Here is a 20,470-nt window from a genome sequence, read left to right as displayed (position 1 = left end):
GCTTCAGATTCTCCCGGAACTGGAGTTAAGGATGGTTCATAGCCACCATATGGGTGCTGGGAATCGAACCCGGGTCCTCTTCAAGAGCAGTCAATGCTCTTAACCACTGAGCCATCTCTCCAGCCCCCCCCCAAATAAAAATTTTAAACAAGAGTTTAAACCAGGTGTGGTGGCACACACCTTTAATCCCAGTGCTCAGGCAGATCTCTATGGGTTCGAGGCCAGCCTGATCTACATAGTTAGTTCAGGCCAACTAGGGATACATAGTGAGACTCTGTCTCAAGAAAACAAAAGAGTTTAGGGTTATGGAATACAGAAAGAGTAAATAACTTTTCCAGGGTCCATAGGCGATGAACAGAAATGTGAGCCAGGGCTGTCTGGCTCTCATACACAGGTGGTGCTCTTTACTTCTCCCACCTAGAAGAAATGCCCACAGGAACATCCCTTCTACATGCAGGGAGATTCTGAACACTCTCCTCCAGACACTGGCTCTCTCTGCACTGATGAGGTCCTGGGTGAGAACCCAGGAGTGACCTCTCAGGGACCTGGCCTTAGGTGTTCTTTAGGTGGACTCTCACTCAGAGAGGTCTCTAGCTCATGTCACCTTAGGTTTGAGGCTGTAATTCTGAGGTGGAAATAGTGCAATGATTGGCATTAAAGACCCAGAGAGCTACCATGGATTACTACAGTGTGGTTCCATTTAGCCCCAATCCACTTAGGTCTTAGGTTGAGTTGTATCTTCATCAAGTTGATTGGATAGCCTACATTGCTTTTTATTGCATTATTCATTGATTCGTTCATTCTTTCTTTCAGGAAATATTTATTATGACCCATATAGGGTTTGATAATTCATTCAAGCATTAGCCCATAGGTATATTAATCACCTTTCAATCTTGCCAATGCAGTGACTCATTTTCATCGTTTTTACTTAGAAGTTGTGAAATAGCTCAAAATTATAAGGACTAGCTAATAACGTTTGTTATAACTTCACAAATATATATTTGTTCAGATAAACATTTTTACAAAATAAGAAAAATTAAACTGCATTCCACCACCTATTAGAAAGAAATCGCCTTTATAGATAAACCAGAATCACCCAAAAAAGGGACTGGAGCTGACTCCGCAGTTAAGAGCACTCTGCTCTTCCAGGGGACCTGAGTTCAATTCCCAGCACACACATCAGGTGCCTCACAATTGCATGTAACTCCAGCTCCCGGGGATCTGACCCCTTCTTCTGGCCTCTGCAGGGACCTGCAGGCATGTGCACACACACACACAGACATACATACATACATATTTTTAAAAAGTCACCCAAAGATAGGGCTGTCACTGTCAGCAGTGCCTGGTGTCCTGCCTTTTCTCTTGGCAGTTTTCTCCCCAGCCGAGCTGGCCACAGTCTGAGGACTTGGCTTCTTTCTTTTCCCATGTTGCCAGTGAGAACTGTTAATGAGGGTGAGTGTGCAGTGTCCCTAATTTAGAGCATTCATGTGAAGTTCACATTAATGGTTGCTAGAAGATGAAGGAGAAACGGCCCATTCTCTCTCTGTCTCTCTCTCTGTCTCTCTCCAAATAATCCAAACAAACTTCATTTGCATAATATTCACAATAGCCAAGATATGGAAATAACCTAAGTGTCAATAAATGAATAGGTAAAGGAAATGTAAAACATACATACAGAGAACAGAACACTACTTGGCACTTCAAAAGGATGCAATCCTGTTGTTTGCAAACAGGCAGAGGAGCCTATAGGAAATTGTGCTAAGTGAAACAAGACATGTAGAAAGGCAAACATTATACAGTCTCACTGATGTGCGACATCTGAAAAAAATAATTAAACTCACGAAATAGAGAGTTGATGGGTAGGATGATGTGAACCAGGGGTTCTGGAGGTGGAGGAAATGACATTGGTCAAAGGGTAGAAACTTTCAGCTGTAAGATGAACAAGTTCTAAAAATCTAATGTACAGCGAAATTACAGTTCATGACAATGTGTTGTATGCTTGAAATTTGCTGAGTCTTAACACACACACACACACACAGAGAACTGAGTTTTCAATATGTTAATTAGTTCATCAGTAACCAGTTCACACCCTGAATATGTGCAATTTTAATTTCTCAATTATACCTCAACAAAACTGAACAGATGAACCAATACACTGTATCCGTGTCCTGTCAAGATGATCCCGGGAGGGAACAAACCCTACAGCGCCAAGCCCTGCACGCTCCCTCCAACCCAGGCCTAACTCCACCTGTGTTTTTGCTCCAAACCACCAGGACTCTCCCTCTGCAGGACCGTTTCTCAGCCCTCCCACAATCATCCTGACAGGGGATGCTGGTTCACCCGAGGGAGAGACTGAAAAAAGCCTGGCCGACAGGTATACAGCCCGGGAACCCAAACCTTGTGCTACAATGGGCAAAGTTTCCTAGAATGTTGGCGTCAGATAGCTGTATTTCTAGAAATATTTCCTTCCCTGTATCACTTTATTGGTGAAAATATTATCAAGAAGATATAGCTCAATTGGTACAATACTTCTTGTCTAGACTGCATGAGGCCCTGGGTTTGATTCCCAGCACTGCATAAACTGGGTGTGGTGGCACATACCAGCAATCCCAACACTCAGGTGGAGGCAGGAGGATCAGAATATACAAGGACCCTGTCTCAAAAATAAAAATTAAAAAGAAACAAATATTATCAAATAGTTTTTCAAAATGAGAAAGAATTTAGGATTTTTTCATTATCTTCTCTCTCAAAATGCTGCTCCCTCTCCTGGATTTGGCCCTTTGAGGAAAGCACAAGCTGTCACAGCAGGGGAAATTCTCACGATAGCTGCCCAGATATTTGCAGACAAACTTGTGAGTCTTCGAGTGTTGAATTCTACACTGACTAAAGTGGGTCCTCCATGGAAGATAGTCCCTTGGAAGGGTCACTACCTCCATTTCCCTCAGCACTCGCCCCTGCATTGATCTAGCTGAAATAAGGTTGTTTAGGTATCAATTTGAAAACATTACAAAGATCATTCTCAGGGCAAGGGATATAATAGCTCAGAGGTGCCTGCTTGCCTAGCAAATGCAAAGTCCTGGGTTTGTTAGGCAGTTCCACACATAAGATAATTGTCATAAAGCATATAGTGAGTATATATGTCACAGGGGCTCTGACCCAGGAGTCTGGGATGGGCCTGGGGATTCATCAGTTTAGCACGTTCCCCAGGTGAGAGTCAGAGGACCCCAGGGGTACTCACAGGATGCTATAGGGAGACACTGAACTGCTAGACAGGCCATCCTTTTGCTCATCTCCACGCTGATTTCCTAACAAGATGACTATGGTCTATCTTTCAGAGCTCCCAGTCCCCACCGGAGGCTTTCTCACCGAAACCTGAAGGTCTCTACTGCTTCACTGACTTCTGTGGGTAAGGGCTGGGTCAATCTGAGTATGTGTTTGAGGAGCAAGACTGAGCTGGCTGAGCTTGGCCAGATTCAGCCCCTTCCTGCTTCCCTGTCCTCAAGTCCAAAGGGTGGAGGTGAACAGCTCCTGCATGCTTGGGTCCAGAAGAAATGATGTCTACTTTTAATGTCTTCTGGTAAAACGGCACCACCAGAATGAAGAGAAAGATGAGAAAGTCAGAGAAGACAGATTAACTGAGTGATGCTCAGAACTGGGGCTCACAAAGCAGAGTCCTGCAGCTGTAACTAGCAAGGCACACATCCAGGTTGGGAGCATGCCCACGTGGAAGGCCAGTGCCTCTCATCCCCTGCTGGACCCCGCAGATGACTTTTCAAACCTTCTTGTCTGGCCAACCGGAGCATAGGGGTCACACAGGCTTGGTGTCTACATTCATAAGGAGATTGTAAGTGAGCAGATAGAGTCAGTATAAGGCTCTTCACAGAACTAGGGAACCCAAGGTAAGAAGGGGACCACCCAGGGAGGAGGAAAGGTATGCGGGCATTCCAGAGGAAGTAGTAGTTGAGTTTTCACTTAGAAAGTTGGACAGACAAGAGGGAGGAATAGCATTCTAGGTGGAAGAAAAGACGTGGTGGGAAGACATGGTGGCTACCCAGAGAACCTTGGCAACTGAAGACTCTGCTGTGTATATTGGTTAGGACTAATGCAAACGATAGGGCCCCGGTTCACATCAACTTACTCCAAAGTAAGACCACCCTCCTCCCCCTCCCCCTCCTCCTCCTCGTCTCCCTCTTTCTCCACTCCTTTCTCCCCCCTCCTCCTCTTCTTCCTCCTCCTCCTCCTCCTTCTCTTCCTCCTCCCCCCCCCCTCCTCCACTAGGGTCTGTAGTTTTAGGTATTGCTGGATTCAGATGCTCAACTTGGGTTACTAGTCATGACGCCATTCCATCTCATCTCCTTTCTTGTGTGTGAGCTTCTTTCTTGGGGCATTCTTCCCCCTCACAACACTGACCCAGCTCCCGGGACTGGCTCTCACTTGCCTCACCTGGCCATCTATAGCCAATCCCTGTGGCCACCTGGATGGCATTTCTTGATTAGCCACAGCTGGAACACGTTCCCACTCAACCTTGGTGCTTGAAGCCAGCTTGTAGGTGTGGATGGCTAGCTCCTCCTGACTCACTTAATGGTCATTCTGAGGGTTTCACCCCTTGGAAGAGCTACTGCTGGAAGAGGCAGAGGAGGGAGTGGGAGTGGGAGGGAGCTCACTACAGAGGGCTGGACTGGGGACAGGGGCTTGGAAGGAGTATGTGGGGCCAAAAAATTGGTGACCAATTTAGATGTCACCCTGGGGACCCAGAGGAGTCCCCATGGATGAGGCAGGAGAGTGGCATGGTTAGACATGGTTGCTAGAAAAGTCACTCTGATAGGTAATAGGCCATGGAACCAAGGGAATTAGCTTGAAAGCAAGGGCCTCTCACCAGGCTGATGTAATTGCCCAGGTGAGAGCTTATGAGAAGGAATAGAGATGGGATCAGGTACCAGAGATATTTATAAGTGCTGTGACTGGATCAGGTGTTGAACACAGAACTGAGGAAGGAGGCTTCCCAAGCGTTTCCCGGCTGGAGATGATGACATTCACGCAGCACATCCAGGGGCTCTGGGGAAGAGACAGTTTGGGGAAAGGAGGAGCAGGAGAAAGGAGGGGGGAAGGGGAACATGGGATTGCAGTTGGGCCCAGGATCTTTGGACTGTACCCTTAGCCACACTCTGACTCACTAACTCAAAGAGACAGACTGGAAGAAAAAAGAAACAACAAAAAACACCCTTGGAGATGCAGAGTGTGGAGATGAGGGCTCCTGGTGGCCTTCCTTTAATAGCAGAGCTTAGGACGGTTTGGGGAACCTGCATCTTAGATCAGGGCCAAGGAGTGGTGGCTCTCATTTGGAGCTCACTCTCCCTCCGCAGACCCTGCGGGGCACATCATTGACCTGGTAAACGACCAACTGCCGGACATCAGCATCTCAGAGGAGGACAAGAAGAAAAATCTGGCACTGCTGGAAGAAGCCAAGTTGGTGAGTGAACGATTCCTGACCCGCCGCGGGAGGAAGTCAAGGAGCAGCCCTGGAGACTCCCCGTCAGGTAGGGCAGGGCCAGCAGCAGGGCAGGTGGCTGCCCTGAGCCCCTCCAAGGCCGGGCTCGGGGAGGGAGGGAGGGACCTTGGCCCCAGCTGCAGTGGGAAGCTTGCTTCTAGAGGGTGGGCTTCCAATGGCCCATACACAGAGATGATCCCTCAAGAAGGCAACTTGCTCAGCTTCAGGAGCTCTAAGATGCCTACCCAACTCTAGCCCTGAGAACTCTTTGATTTTTGCTTTTGGGCCCTGTGTGTGACTGATTGTGGCTTTCTGTTTTGCCAGCAGATGTCATTCCATATGATACCCATGATCTCTCTCCTCTGAGAGTTTCTACCTCCTTAGCCCTACATGCAGAGAAACTGTACAGTTACCACATACACAGACCCTTGGGTGGCTCTGTCTGGCAGAGCCCGCCTGACCTCCCACCTTCCCCAGGAGGCCCTTCTCTGTGGGCATCTCCTCAGCAAAGGTCTGAGGAGGCCATCCTGGCTCCCTCACCTTGAGAGGGTGACTGGTTAGGTAGAAGTCCTATCCCTTCACGAATGCCTGCCAGTCCATGTCTGTCTCCACAGCTGTTTCCCCAAACCTCAGTCCCGGAGCTTCTCCTGCACCCTCAAGGAGCTGCTCACTCACCACCCCACCAGGTGAGGCTGAACCCCAAGGGGGCAGATACACAACCTTTGAGGGTTGGGGCTGATGTGACAGGCAGCAAGAGGCAGGCTGGGTGAAGATAGGGCTAAGGTCGTGGAAAGGGCCTATGATGGGTTCATTTTATGATGAGAAGGCTCAGAGAAAGGTCATCTTATTTAGAAAAGTTTCTGTTTTGTGGTGCTGGGATTGAACCTAGGACCTCAAGCATGAGAGGCAAACACTCTACCACTGAGCTACATCTCCAGCACTCCCCCACCCCCATCCCGTGTACATTTTGGTTTCTTTCTGGATTATGTCCTGAGCCATACCCTCAGCCAACAGAGTACATAGCCAGCAGCTTGCTGGAGGGCAAGCTCAGGCTCCTGCATTCACATCCTAGCACAAAGGCTTGAGGTCCCATGACAGTTTCCATATTGGGTTTCTATGAGAACTTAACAGGGGCCAGTGAAGAACCTGGCATGTGAGGGGCACTTAACAGTGGCAGTCCTGGGAGAAATGGGTTTTTATTAAAGTGATAAATAAGGGTTGGGGTGATGGGCATTACTTACCAGTGTTGGCCCATTTCAGGTCTCGATGCATGCAGTGACCCACAGTCCCCTCTGCCAGGAACACCACCACAGGTAACAGCACACTTGCAGTGCCTCGTCTATACCAGGGGGTCTCTCCCCTTGTCTCTAACACTCCTGGGCCCTCTGTGGACCCTCAGTGAGGGAGGTGGAGGGGGCATCTATACCCTGCTAAGCCTCAAGAGGAAGCAGGCTACTTTCCACTGCCTCTGATCTGTGTCCTCTCCCTCCAGCAAAAGGGGGATGCAGCCGACATCTCCTCACTTCACCTCAGCGAGCCTGTGAGTTTGAACTTTGTTCTATTTGCAATGATTTGAGTGGGGCTTGGAATAGACTCTCATAAGCCTAGGCTGACTCCTGAGTAGCCTGTGAATGTGTGCACATGTGTGTGAGTAGAGCGTAGAGGCTGGGAAAAGCAGCGGACTCCTCTGTTTTACCATGAGATGGAAGTCTGAGAGGGAGGTAAGGCAGGCTCCAGTGGGGTGATCTTTAAGTTAAGCCTACAGTCGTGCACCTCCAGTCAGGCTGCTGGTCAGAGATGGAGGACCACCAAACCCAGCCATATCAAGACATGACAGCTGCTTCTACCAGCTCCAGAGAAACTGCAGGAAAGCCCCAACCCCTGGCTGGGACTATCTCACCTGGAACTAGGTCAGGGATAGACTTCTCTGGAAGAGCTTGGCACTTATACAAACCAGCACACAGACTCCCAGATCCAGGTCCCCCCCCCACCCCGCCCCTCACAAAGCAGGCTTCCAACAAGGAATGGAAGGATGCAGAATCGAACTTCTGAGTAATGTAGTGCCCCTCCAAGAATCACTTCATGGGGCTAGGGAGATGGCTTAGTCAGTAAGTTTGGATTCTCATGTAAAAAGCAGACAGCTGAAGCATACCTCTGTAATCCCAGCACTAGGGACTGGAAGGCAGAGGCAGATGTATCCCTAGGGTTCTCTGGCCAGGCAGTCTAGCTAAACTGGTGAGCTCTGGGTTCAGGGAGAGACCCTACCTCAAAAAGTCAGGTGGAGAATGATTGAGGATAATATTTGATGTCAACCCCTGGCCTCTACATGCATATGCAGACACACACACACACACACACACACACACACAGGATGTAAAATCTTGGAACTTGTGAGTAGTAACATGTGTCACCTCTGCAAGAATTGCCTTGTCCTGTGATCCTTACTTTCTTTTGGATCATGGAGCTGAGAAAATCCTTTTCTTTTAAATTTAATAATTTTATTCTTTGAGAATTGCATACAAATGTGTTTTTAGCTAAGGATCTTTTTTTTAGATTTTATTATTTTATGTGTATGAGTGCTATGGCTGCATGTATGTAAGTGCAGCCATGTTGTACAGTGCCCTCAGGGGCAGAAAAGGCAGTCGGATCCCCTGAAACTGGAGTTACAGACAGTGGTTAGCTGCCATGTGGGTGCTGGGATTCCAGCCTGAGTCTTCTGCAAGAACAGTCAGTGCTCTTAACTGCTGAACCATTTCTCCAGTCCCTAGATTTTATTTTTTAATTAAAAAATTGTGTGTCAACTTCATGTACTCTTGTTTTTTTAATGGGGCTTTTTGCTACTCTAACATTCCCCCCTTTGAACAGGTAACCCTAAAATCTTTTAGGGATTAGATAAGAGCTCCCAGATACTTTTGACATTTTTGGCCTTTGGAACAGAGTATGTCACTAAGAGGCCCAAAGACATTTTGACTTTTAGCCAAGAAACTGGCTACTTTCTTTGGGGTCTTTTTACCCTAACTGCCTAGCCAATTCCTAGCTCCTCATCTTTTTTAAAAAAAATATACTTGTTATTTTTATTTTATGTGTATGAGTGTATTGCCTGCATGTATGTGAGTGCACCCATGTCATGCAATGCCTCAGAGGTCAGAAGAGGGCGTCGGATTCCCCTGGAACTGGAGTCAAGGACGGTTCATAGCTGCCTTATAGGTGCTGGGCATCGAACACGGGTCCTCTGCAAGAGCAGTCTGTGCTCTTAACCACTGAGCCATCTCTCCAGCTCCCTACCTCCTATTCTTATCACACCATTCTCTGAGGAGGTTACCCAAATTGCCAATACGGAATCAAGATGCAGATGGATCTGGCTTCTTCCATGCTGAACAGGGATGCAGGGTGAGGCAATTAGAGTACCCCTTCAGTGGGTCTATCAAAAACACTCCCAAATTGCATAACTTTTATCTGTAGGGAGAAAACAAAGTCCTTGACTGGTGAATAGGGGATGTGAAGGAGAAGTAAAGGTAAGAGTAATTAGCATTACAAGTTCTAGACAGGGAACCAGAAAAAAGTCAGGGGAACCAGAAAAAAGTCAGAACAGGGCAAATTTCAAATGTTCATATGAGAGTCCACTGGAGTTTCTTGACAAGAGCTTCCAAAAGCATCCCTCTATGGGGTTCCTCCTCATTTTTCTTTTATCTGCCTAGGCTGGACTTGAGAGTGATGGATTCAGGATTTGTTTTCAGGTACTTTGATAGCTGTTGGAGTGGTTAGAATCAGTGTCAGTTCCATCTCAAAGGCTTCTAGATATGGGGAAGAAACAAATTTAGCCATGAAGTTGTCAGAAAAAAGTAATGGGGAGATATGGGAGGAATTCGAGGGGAGGGAGTGGGCATGGATTTGATCAAAACAACTTATATGCATGTATGAAATTCTCAATAAATTTTTTTAATTTAATATATTGTGTGTGTGTGTGTGTGTGTGTGTGTGTGTGTGTGTCTGTCTGTCTGTCTGTCTGTCTGTCTGTCTCTGTGGCCAGAGGCCAGAAGAGGGAGTCAAATCCTCCTGGAGCTGGAGTTATGGACAGTTGTAAGCTTCTTGACATAGGTGCTGGGACTTGAACTCCAGTCCTCTGCAAGAGCAATGCACACCTTAACTGCTCAGCCATTTCTCCAGCCCTAAAGAAACCCTAGAAAGCTGTGGTTTCTCCTCCTACCTCTTACCCAAAAGCATACATATACTTTTGTATATAATGTTAAAGTGTTCAGTAGGTAGCAGAGTCCCGCAGCAGAAGCGTGCTGGGTCCATAATATTAAAGGGTTCACAAACCTTGTAGGGAATGTGAGTCCTTAACAGTGAAATGCCAAGCAGGACAGGGCTGGAATGCACAGCAACCGAGTCATGGCTAGAGAGGTCCTGTATTCTCCTCTCAGCAACTTGCCCTTGGGCAGGTTTTGACTGCTGTTTGAATTACAGGACACTTATTGTCATTGTCACACACCCCAAGTTTGGTGTTTGTGTGTGTGGGGGGGTCCTCTTTACTGGCTCAGATCTGACTGAGAAGTCATCCCCTTCCACCTGGTTCACACCCCCTTAAGCATGTACATAAACGGGCCCCTTGTTAGGGTCTGAGTCTCCTCCTCAGGCTACAGGGTTCCAACTCTACCTTGTCTCTTTCAGAGCCCCAAAGGGCTAGCTGACTGGAAGCAGAATGACCAGAGGAAAGTTTCTCAAGGCAGGCTGATTCCTCGCTCTCCTACAGTGGAGAAGTCCAAAGAACTTGTAATAGAACAAAAGGAAAACTTTGATCCTCTCCAACACCCCGATACTACACCCAAGAGCCCAGCTTCTGGAGCAAGCATGAGTGGGAAAATGGCCCTGAACAGCCCCCAGCCTGGCTCTGCTGAAAGTGAGCTGGGGAGGCAGCTCCTGAAGATGGCCAGGGAAGGCAACCCTCTGCCCAGAAGTGCAGCCCAGAGTTCAGGAGGGGCAGCTCCCCCAGCTTCCCAGGGAAAAAGCTCTGCTGGAGAGCCTGTGGGAGCCAAGGCCAGCTGCAAAACTGAGTTGCGGCCCTCTGTGTCCCGACCCCCGCTGATACGAGGGGTCTCTTGGGACAGTGGCCCCGAAGAACCTGGTCCGAGGCTGCAGAAAGTACTTGCCAAGCTGCCGCTGGCAGATGAAGAGAAGCGGTTTCCAGGAAAAGCCAAGCTAGCCAAGGCACCTGGGCTCAAAGATTTCCAGATACAAGTACAGCCAGTCCGCATGCAGAAACTGACCAAGCTCCGGGAGGTGGGTTCCCACCCAGCTGCACAGTGTGTGCATGCAAGGTACCCCCTGAGCTGTAGACCTCTGTACTGAGGCTAGGTCTTGGGGCAGGGCAGCTCTGACCTCACAGTGTCTCAAACTTCCTGACCCTGAGAAGCCAGTTCTGTCTGTCACATCTTCATAGTACCAACGTAAGGTACTTTTTACTCTTGTTAATAGGTAGAAGTGAGCTTGGGATGTAGTGGCCACATCAAGCCACACTGCAGGGCCACATGGCCTCTCAGGCCTGAACTGTCTTCCTCCTCCAGTGAGGGCTGGTGACAGGAGCCTCTGGTGCAGTATCTGGTCATACCTAGGACTGAGCAAAGTCAGAAGTGGGTTTTTCTTTTGTAATGACATCCAGGCTTTCTTCCTGATACCTGTTAACCAAGGTTTTCAAACGTTTGTATAACTATGACAATAGCCATAAGGGTCTGCTCCTTCATGGTGAGTTTCTTCTAGTGTCCTCAGGGCCCCCAACTTCTATTGGCCATCAAACTAGGAGCAGTGGTCACTCAGAAGGCTACTGTGCTATACAATGGGTGATTGGTGGTATCCTGAGATGGGGGGAATGGGAGACCAGATTGTGGAAGAGAAAACAGTTAACTAGATAAGTAAGCCCTGACCTAGTCCTCCTTCCTTTGAAGGCCAGTTTAGATTCAGGCCAAGCTTACTGGGATTCCATAGACTAGGGCCTGGAGTTGGACAAAGTCCCCCTGGCACCACTACTGAGGGAGCGTGGGCTAGAAATGAGCACCCAATAGTACGTGAGCACAAGCAAGCTCATCTCTGTGCTGACGGCACATTCTGACAGACCACTGTGCTATTCAGAAATCTTTCATGGTTTTAGGGATGTGGCTTAGTTGGTAGAGTGCTTGCCTAGCATGCACAAAGGTCTTGTTTCCATTCCTAGAGCCACATAAAACCAGGCATGATCACTCAGGCCTGTAATCTCAGCACTTGAGATGTAGATGCAGGTGGATCAGAAGTTCAAGGTCATGCTCATACACATAGAAAGTTTGAGACCAGTCTGGGATGCATGAGACCTTGGAGATAGATTAATTCTGTGATGCTCTGAGTTGGAGGCTTAGGAAGATGGACTGTTACTCAGAAACCTACCCCCAAATACAGAGCCCTAAGTAACTAGTAACTTAGAACAGGGCCTGGTGGAGCCACCCATATTGGGTCACATTCCACGTCTGTGAAGGAATGTGGAAAAGGGTTAAGCAGTTGGGGCTTTGGAGCCACTCCATCCAGAACAACCCACATCCCCGCAGCTTACTCTCCCAGGATGTCTGGAGGCCCTATATCACCAGTTGGCTGGCAGCTAAGCACCTGGCCTGCTGATGGGGGAGGGACTATGGGCCTCCAGCCTGCTAAGGACACCAGCAAGAGCCTGTCCTGAATTCCATTTGGATCCTGAGCACCCTCTGCTGGTCACTTTCTTCCCTAGTTTACCCAGAAGCCAGTCACTCAAGTGACTTCTGTCACCCAGGAGGCTAAAAACCCTTGGAAGGCAAAATGGGCAAGAATATCCAAGCATCCCAAAGGGAGACCTGGTGTGGCACTCTCTGGCTTGGAGCAGGGGTGTCCTACTGGGTCCACCAACCTCTCAACCCTGTTTTGTCTTCTGAGACCCCAGGACAGTACCTCTCAGGCCTCATTTGTCTGGAGGTGCCACAAAGGCCATTAAGGAAGGAGGGTCACAACTCTGAAAGTAGGTACTTGTGTAGAACAAGACACACTGCCAGCTGGGAAATCCCCACAGATTGCTTCCAGGTTGGCCCCATGCATATCTAGGGGACCTGCCTATCCCTGAAGTCCTTAGCTTTCCAGCCCCTATACACCTCAGCCACGGTTGAAGAGGGGCTGTTTATTTACTCTGTGGATGACTTTAACAAGCAGACCACAAGGGTAGCTCTTGAACCAAGGAATATGGCACCAATGATGGAATTTCAGCCTCCTTCATGGGTTGGGAGAGGGCCTGGTTTCCTTCTGGCTTTGCCAATCTACCCAATGTGGCCACTGTCCTGGGAAAACTATTCAAGACTGAGGTGGTCTCAAAGTTACCAGAAACAAAGAGGGGTCCAGCCCAGTGTCATCATCTGAAGTGTGTCTTTTCCTCCTCCCACCAAGGAGCATATCCTGATGAGGAACCAAAACCTGGTGGGGCTCAAGCTTCCCGAACTGAGCGAAGCCGTGGAACAGGACAAAGGTACGTTGCTGGAGCTCATGTCCCCTCCCAGGTCTGGGCAGTCCTCTGGAGTCAAGGTCTCTGCATGTGCGAACGCTAGACTTCCTGATAGTATTTGTGCATGAGTGAGGGGAGCAGATTGTATATACCACCCAGATAGAGCACCCTCAAAGCTGTTTCCTTCCTGCTACCCCTCCCTAGCCCTGTTAGCAGCAGGGGCCTGGAAGGTGCCCCAGGCCTGAACTTTTGACACAGCCTTTCCCCTCACACCCAGGAAGTCACCCAAATAGATCAGTTCCTCTTTTCAAGATACCGGAATCCTGTCTTTCTAATCTGCTGTCACCACAAAGTCCATACCCAGCCCCGCCTTGCTGGGTGGCTGCACATCCTTGCTTCCAAGCCTTCTGCTTTCCACTGTCCTATGAATTCTGCCACACTCCTCTGAAAATGAGGGGAGAGTCTGGGCCCTCCTAGATAGACCCAGTGGATCTAGGACTGCTCTGGTGCTCCCTGTACCTGTCCTCAGCTTGCTCCAGTATGAGCCACAGTTGCCCATCCTGGCCCTGCTACTGGCTAGTCACATGGTCTGGGCTCCTTGACCTCTCTGGGCCTGATTCCATCCACCCACTCATGTAAAATTGGGATATCGTAGTTGCCTTGAAGGACATTGGGAAGAATAAATAAATTAAACTCTATTTGTAGTATACCTAGAACAGACTGGCCTGTGCATAGTAATTTTTGCCTAGATGTCAGCTGTTAAGATCCCTAGAGTAATGGCCCACATGAGCCAGCATCTTTGTCTAGGGTTGTGTGTATGTGTGTACATGCATGTCTGTGCCTACAACAGTGCCTGGAACTAGTGGGCCCTGAGTATTTATTGAACAAATGAATGGATAAGATTGTGGAGGTGGTGATAGAGTTACTGAGACAGGTGCGCAAAAGCAGTCTATAACCAAAGAAGTGCCTCATGTGGCCAAAGGGGAAAGAATGTGTTCAGAGTGATGCTTCCAGCAGACTAAGCTCTCGGTTCCTCCCTCTTCCCAAGGCCTCTTTCCAGTGGACTCTAATCCCTTAGCCTCTATGCTTTGTTCATGTTGGGTGGCCATCACCCCTCCCCTCTGAATCGTCATACCTCAAAGCAGTGGGTAAGTCCCACCTGCTCTGAAATCCTCCCCTTTCTCATTTGTTTTGTATTTCTGTCTGTATCCTACCCTTTCTGTTTTTGGTATTTGTTAGATAGTGTTACGTGGTCTGTTGGTCTATCTATCTATCTATCTATCTATCTATCTATCTATCTATCATCTATCTATCTATCATCTATCTATCATCATCTATCATCTGTCTATGTAATGTGTGTGGAGAGGAGGATGTCAGTTGTCCTTGCTCTGTCACTTTTTGCTTTACTCCCTTGAAGTATCTGGGGTAGGCTGGCAGCCAGGAAGCCCTAGCAACTCTCCTGTCACCATCCCCCACAGCTCTGGTATTATATATAATGATATATATGTGTGTGTATATATATATATCCACAAAACATTAACTTTACCATTTCGTTTTCATCTTATGACTAAGTACCATTGGTCCAGTCACATTATTGTACAGCTGTCCCCACAAGTCCCTGCATGGAACTTTTTTCATCTTCCCCAGATGAAACACCACACCCATAAGACACCAGCTGCCCATCTCCCTCCTGCAGCCCCTGGCAACCAGCCTTCCACTTCTGCCTCTGTGGTTGTTAGGTCCCTCAGATAATGAAGTCATACAGTGTTTTACCTTATTCCTTTTAATGCCATTGCAATAAATTCTCTCTAGCATTTTCCAAATGCTAAGTCATTTGCAACTCAGATTTAATCTACTCCCAGTGAACTAAGAGGCAAGAATTCGTGCTTTTATCTTACAGTTAGGGAAACTGAGGCCCAAAGAGTTGTTGACTCTAGCTTGTGGTTTTGTCATCCTAGAAGCAGTTTTGAAATATGTTTTTAGCCACACGATATTTTAGACAAACTAATCTAGAGAAGGCCAACATTCAGACGACAGGACAGTGGATTCAGGGGTATCTTCTAGAAACTTCTACCTTCCCCCTGTGGTGCTGAGGCTTCCAGAACACCTTTGAAAAGGCCTGCCCCCTCTGCACTGCCTTCTCATCCTTAGTATCACTCAGCTATGGATTGTACTGGGTGTCACGAGCAAGTGGAAAGTTCTGGTCTGAAATACAGTCACTACCACCTCCTCTACATTAACATGAGGGCTCTCAGAGGCAAAGTCTCCAGCAACATTTTCAGAAATATTTTTACTGATTCAAGAATTTCATACAACGTATCTTGATTGTATTCAGATTGCCTTTCCCCTTCTACCCCCACTACCTCCCATACCCTCTATTATCATTTGTCTCTTTTTTTTAGATTCTTTTTTAAAAAATATTTTATTATTTTTATTTATGTGTATGTGTGTATTGCCTGCATGTAGGTAAGTGTACCCATGTCATACAATGCCCGCGGAAGACAGAAGAGGGTGTCGGATCCCCTGGAACTGGAGTTATGGACAGTTGTTAGCTGCTATGAACCTGGGTCTTCTATAAGAACAGTCAGTGTTCTTCACCACTGAGCCATCTCTCCAGCCCTATGTGTTTCTTTTTTAAAGGCCTGTTGCATCTAACTGGTGTTTCTGAAGTGCTCTTGAGTGTGGGTCTCTCCCTTGGAGTCTGATAGTCAACCTATCAGGCATCACACCAGTAAGGAAAAACTGACTCTCCCAGTGTCTATCAGTTGCTAATGGATCCTCGGGTAGGGCTGGGGCTTCCTGTCCACCTCCCCAGTCCATGCTGGGTCCCTGTCTGCCTTGGATTTGCACAGGTTTTGGGCATGCTGCCTGAAGTGCTGTGGGTTCATACATATCTATGCTATCCAGACAAAAATGTTTTTGTATTTAGCTACCAACTCCAGCTCTTACAATCTTTCTGCCCCCTCTTCCACAATGATCCCTGAGCCTTGGGAGGAGAGAGTACAATATAGGCATTCCATTTAAGGCTGAGCACTTTGTGGTCTCTTATTCGCTGCATGTTGACCATTTATGAGTCTCTGTGTCAAACCTTCTCTGGTGAGAGTTGAGAGATGCACTAATTTATGGGTATAACAATGAGTCATGATAAGTCAGTTTAATATTATGTCTATTTAGAGAATGATAGTAGTAGGTTCTCCCCTGGCCTGTGATCTAACCACAGGTTACTGGCCCTGATAATCGTGTCAGGTATGGACTCCCTATTGTGAAGTGGGCCTTAAATCCAATGAGAAAGTAGTTGGTTATGCCCATCTTCATTTATGCCACTATTGTACCAGTGTGCGTTTTTTGACAAGCCAGTTGTTATTGTTGCTCACAGGGTTGACAGCTGGGTAAAGTTGATGTCTTCCTTTCTCTGTCAGTCAGTCATAGCAACTTCTAGTACTTTAAAAGCTAGCCAACAGGGATGTAACTTCGAGGTCAGTACCAGTTCGATTTTTCTGACTCACGTGTATAGTGTTTTCAGCAATATGAGAGGGATAACTAATACTAAAGGCCTTTTGAAGTGTTATATGGAAGCCTACTATAGAAGCTTCTTTCAATATATAAATAAAAAAAGAGTTTAAGTGGGGTTACCCTATAACAGGGGTTCAGTAGCCTTAACAGACACCACAGGCTAGCATATGAAAAGCCCCATGCCAGGAATGGATTCCCTTTTTTGGAGCTGTTGACCAGAGAGATCCCACAGATCCTCAAACAATACAAGCTATTGCCATTGCACTTGGTTACCCACCAGAACAGGATGGTAAAACTCTTACTCAAGACTCCAGCAACATCTTTTAAAGAATTAAATTTTAAAAAATTAACCATCTTAGGACTGGGGAGATGACTCCGGCAAGATCACTTGATATATAAACATGAGGATCTGAGTTCGAATCCCTAACACCCATATAGAAAGCTGGTTGTGGCCACCTGCACTCCTGTAACTAGAGCTGTGGGGATGAAAACAGGAGGATTGCTGGGGCTTGCTGGCTGCTAGCCTACCTCCAGATACCTCAAGGGAGTAGGACAGAGTAGTAGAGCAAGAATACTTGGCATCCTCCTCTGGCCTCCACATGCACACACAAGACCATGCACCTGCATATACATGCACATGTATCTGTGTACCACATGTACTCATAAATACACATACACACAAAAATTATTATCTTTAGAGGAATCCTTTAAAATGTGTACTTCTTCACTTTTGATTTTTTTGGTTTATTAAAACATAGAAAAACCTAACAAGATTTTATTCACAGCCCCATAACAATTTTTATTCTTTCCAATGTTTACTTACATTTATAGTTTTTCCAAAATTGATTTGGAAACTTCATTTTAATATTTGTTTCATTGAAGTTATGTAATAATTATGCATATTTTGATTTTACGTTCATTGCCAAATGGGTTCAAATTTCCTTTTGAGTTGACATACCTATTTGTGGGTGCTACAGATATTTACAGTTCTTTTAACTACAATAACAATCCTGTTATAAACAGTTTTGTCCTTGTGTGCTTTTATTTTTTCTTTCTTTTTTCCCTTTACATTATTTCCTTGGGGTAAATTCTCATATTTGAGGTCTCTGGGTCAGAATGTAGAAATATTTGCATCTTACCAAATTTCTTCAAAGAAACATGTACCACAACTGTATGCTGGATGTTGCTTTGATTTGGTCCTTATTGGCCAGAATATGGTAGAGTAAGAGCCAGAAAATCAGTAATAAGAATAACAGATATAGTCAACCACAATGGCACATGACTGTAATCCCAGCAGGCAGGAGACTGAGTCAGAAGGATCCCAGTTGAGGCCAGCCTGATTTGTATAATGAGACTTTATCTCACACACACACACACACACACACACACACACACACACACACACACACAACCAAAAAAAAAAAAAAAATCACCAAACAGGAAAAAAAAAAAAAAAAAAAAGACGGTGCAATGTATTATAATTATTCGTGTATAATGCTACTTCATTTTTATTTCAGTTGATTTTCTAGTATGTTCAAACTTAAAATTTTTCTTTTTGGGTGAATTTCTTTGCTTCTTATCTATTCATTTAGGTCCTAGATTGTTTTTGTTCTGTTTTGTTAGCAATATATGTAAACTCTGAACATAACAGATATTAACCCTTCATTGATATGTTTTCTCAATATTTTTAAATATTATCATATATCATTATTATTATTATGCATTCCTTACTCTTCCAGAGGACCCAAGTTCAATTCCCAGAAACCATGTCAGGTGGTCACAACTGCCTATAACCCCAGCTCCTAGGGGATCAGACACCTCTGGTTTTTCTTGGGCACCTGCACTCACATGTGCATACCCCTACACACACACACACACACACACACACACACACACACACACATTATTATAAATAAAAATAAATATTTTAAGTCTGAAAATGAATTTTTTTATTTTTAAAATTTTTATGGGTGTGAGTGTGTTGCTTGCATGTATGTAAGTGCACTCATGTTGTGCCATGCCTATGGAGGTCAAAAGAGGGTGTCAGATCCTCTGGTCCTGGAGTTAGGACAGTTGTTAGCTGCCATGTGGTGCTGGGAATTGAACCCGAGTTCTCTGCAAGAGCAACCAGTGCTCTTAACCACTGAGTCATCTCTCCAGCCTCAGGATTTTGTATTTTAAGACTTAAGATCTCATACTACAATAACATGTTAATAGAGTTTATGTTTCTTTTGTGACTTAAATAGTCAGACATGGCTACATTCTTTTTTATATCTATCAAAGACTGTTCCTGGGCTTGATTCTATTTGTTTTACATGCTTTGATGTGTGTTTGTTTTCTGAAACAAATTCTCACTCTCTGGCTTAAACTGGCTTGAAACTATCCTTTTGGCTCAGCCTTTCAAATGCTGGGATTACAGATGTATGCCACCACACCCAGCCTGGTTCTGTTTTCTGGTCAAGACAGCACTTTTTTTTTTAATATATAAATATTTAAAAGATTTTTTATTTTATGTGTGTTAGTGTTCTGCCTGCATGTATGTAAGTAAACCCCATGTGTGTAGTACCTGCAGAGGCCAGATCCCTTGGTACTGGAGTTATGGATAATTGTTAGCTGTTATGTGGATGCTGAGACTCGAACCTGGATCCTCTACAAGAGCAGCCATTGCTCTTAATTGTTGAGCTATCTCTCCAGCCCAAGACAACACAGTTTAATTATGGCTTTAATAATACTATGCTTTGCTGTGCAGAGGGATTAGCTCTCCCTTATAACTTTTCATTTGCATTGTATTAATATTCTAGATAGAAAGATTCGGAGCTACTGGACAAGGAGTCAGTAAATTGGAGTTTATGTGCCAAAAGTGCATGGAGTTTTATATTTCTCGACCTCTGTGAGCCTTCCTCACATCTGAAGTTTATGCTGTATCGTACAACTTACGTGTTGGATTCAGAAGAACTGTCCAAGTTTTATTCGCTGTACAGTTTATAAACATTGAGTTTACTAATGTTGCAAACATTTAGTTCTCATTCATTCAGATGCATGGTTTGTCCTGTCATTGAGGTTTTCCTTTTTTTTTTCCTTCGAAATATTTAAGGTTCTTTGTATATTTCTCATCTCTTGCAGAGGCACAGTCTATGAGACTTTGTTTAGCTTGTTTACTGGTGAAGGAGACCCTTAGTTCACCAAGTTTTCTAGCTGACTGCTAGTGGCATAGAAGAATGCTGCTTGGTATTATGTAATTCCTGTAGGGTAAATATTGCTATTAAAGGTAGCATGGTTGCTACAGCAACTAACTAGTGTCATTACTAAAACTAAAGTGATTACTGAAGCCTGATGCTCTGCTAAGCATTTGACACTGTCTGACTTGATGCTCACAATAACCCTGAGAAACAGCTTTACCATACTCACTTGACATATGAAGAAGCTGAGGCTTGTAAAGGCCGAAGTTGTGTGGCTCTTAATTACCAAAGCCTGGATTGGAACACAGATAGGCCTAACTTCAAAGGCTTTTGGGCCAGGCATGGCGGCACACACCTTTACTCCTAGGACTCAGGAGTCAGAGGCAGGCAGATCTCAGGCTAGCCGGGTCTACATAGTTCCATTCAGACCAGCTGGGGCTACAAGGAGATGCTGTCTAAAATCAAAATCAAAACCAAAACAAAACAAAACCCACCACCAGCAACAGAGGCTTTGGATCACTTAACAGAACACGTTTTTCAAGTTTATGACAAACTGTTATTTTTAACTTATCCAATTCACCATTTATGTTAGTTGTATACCCATGTCATGTGCATTTCTCTGTATCTGTGTAATCTTTGGCAACATTCCCTCACTTAAAATGGTAATAAGGAGAGTATTTGCCTTTTTTCTCTTTGTGACTGAATTCTAGTCTATTTTTTCTCCCAAGAAACATATATCCTTTTAAATAAAAGTATTATTTAAATTTTTATTTTGATTATATGATTTGGTGTCTTAAAATAAAC

The 20,470-nt window shown here is 45.6% G+C and overlaps 1 protein-coding gene across 7 annotated transcripts in view; it reads left to right on the top strand.

Moving 5' to 3' along the window:
• Mrvi1 (murine retrovirus integration site 1 homolog) overlaps window positions 1-20,470 on the top strand; it is a 168,794-nt gene that overhangs the window by 70,362 nt on the left and 77,962 nt on the right. For 4 of the 7 annotated variants that reach the window (XM_017803291.2, XM_017803288.2, XM_017803287.2 and 1 more), the window contains 8 exons: window positions 2,274-2,374; window positions 3,336-3,406; window positions 5,364-5,537; window positions 6,103-6,174; window positions 6,749-6,801; window positions 6,981-7,028; window positions 10,160-10,768; window positions 12,920-12,998. In XM_017803291.2, coding sequence (XP_017658780.1) covers window positions 2,274-2,374; window positions 3,336-3,406; window positions 5,364-5,537; window positions 6,103-6,174; window positions 6,749-6,801; window positions 6,981-7,028; window positions 10,160-10,768; window positions 12,920-12,998 — 1,207 coding nt within the window. The remainder of the gene's footprint in view (window positions 1-2,273; window positions 2,375-3,335; window positions 3,407-5,363; window positions 5,538-6,102; window positions 6,175-6,748; window positions 6,802-6,980; window positions 7,029-10,159; window positions 10,769-12,919; window positions 12,999-20,470) is intronic. The other 3 variants (XM_017803292.2, XM_017803290.2, XM_017803289.2) reach the window with 3 other exon arrangements.

Source organism: Nannospalax galili, unplaced genomic scaffold (genome assembly GCF_000622305.1).
Source record: "Nannospalax galili isolate Female #2095 unplaced genomic scaffold, S.galili_v1.0 scaffold44, whole genome shotgun sequence".
Taxonomy (NCBI): domain Eukaryota; kingdom Metazoa; phylum Chordata; class Mammalia; order Rodentia; family Spalacidae; genus Nannospalax; species Nannospalax galili.
This window is presented reverse-complemented; position numbering and strand designations above follow the sequence as displayed.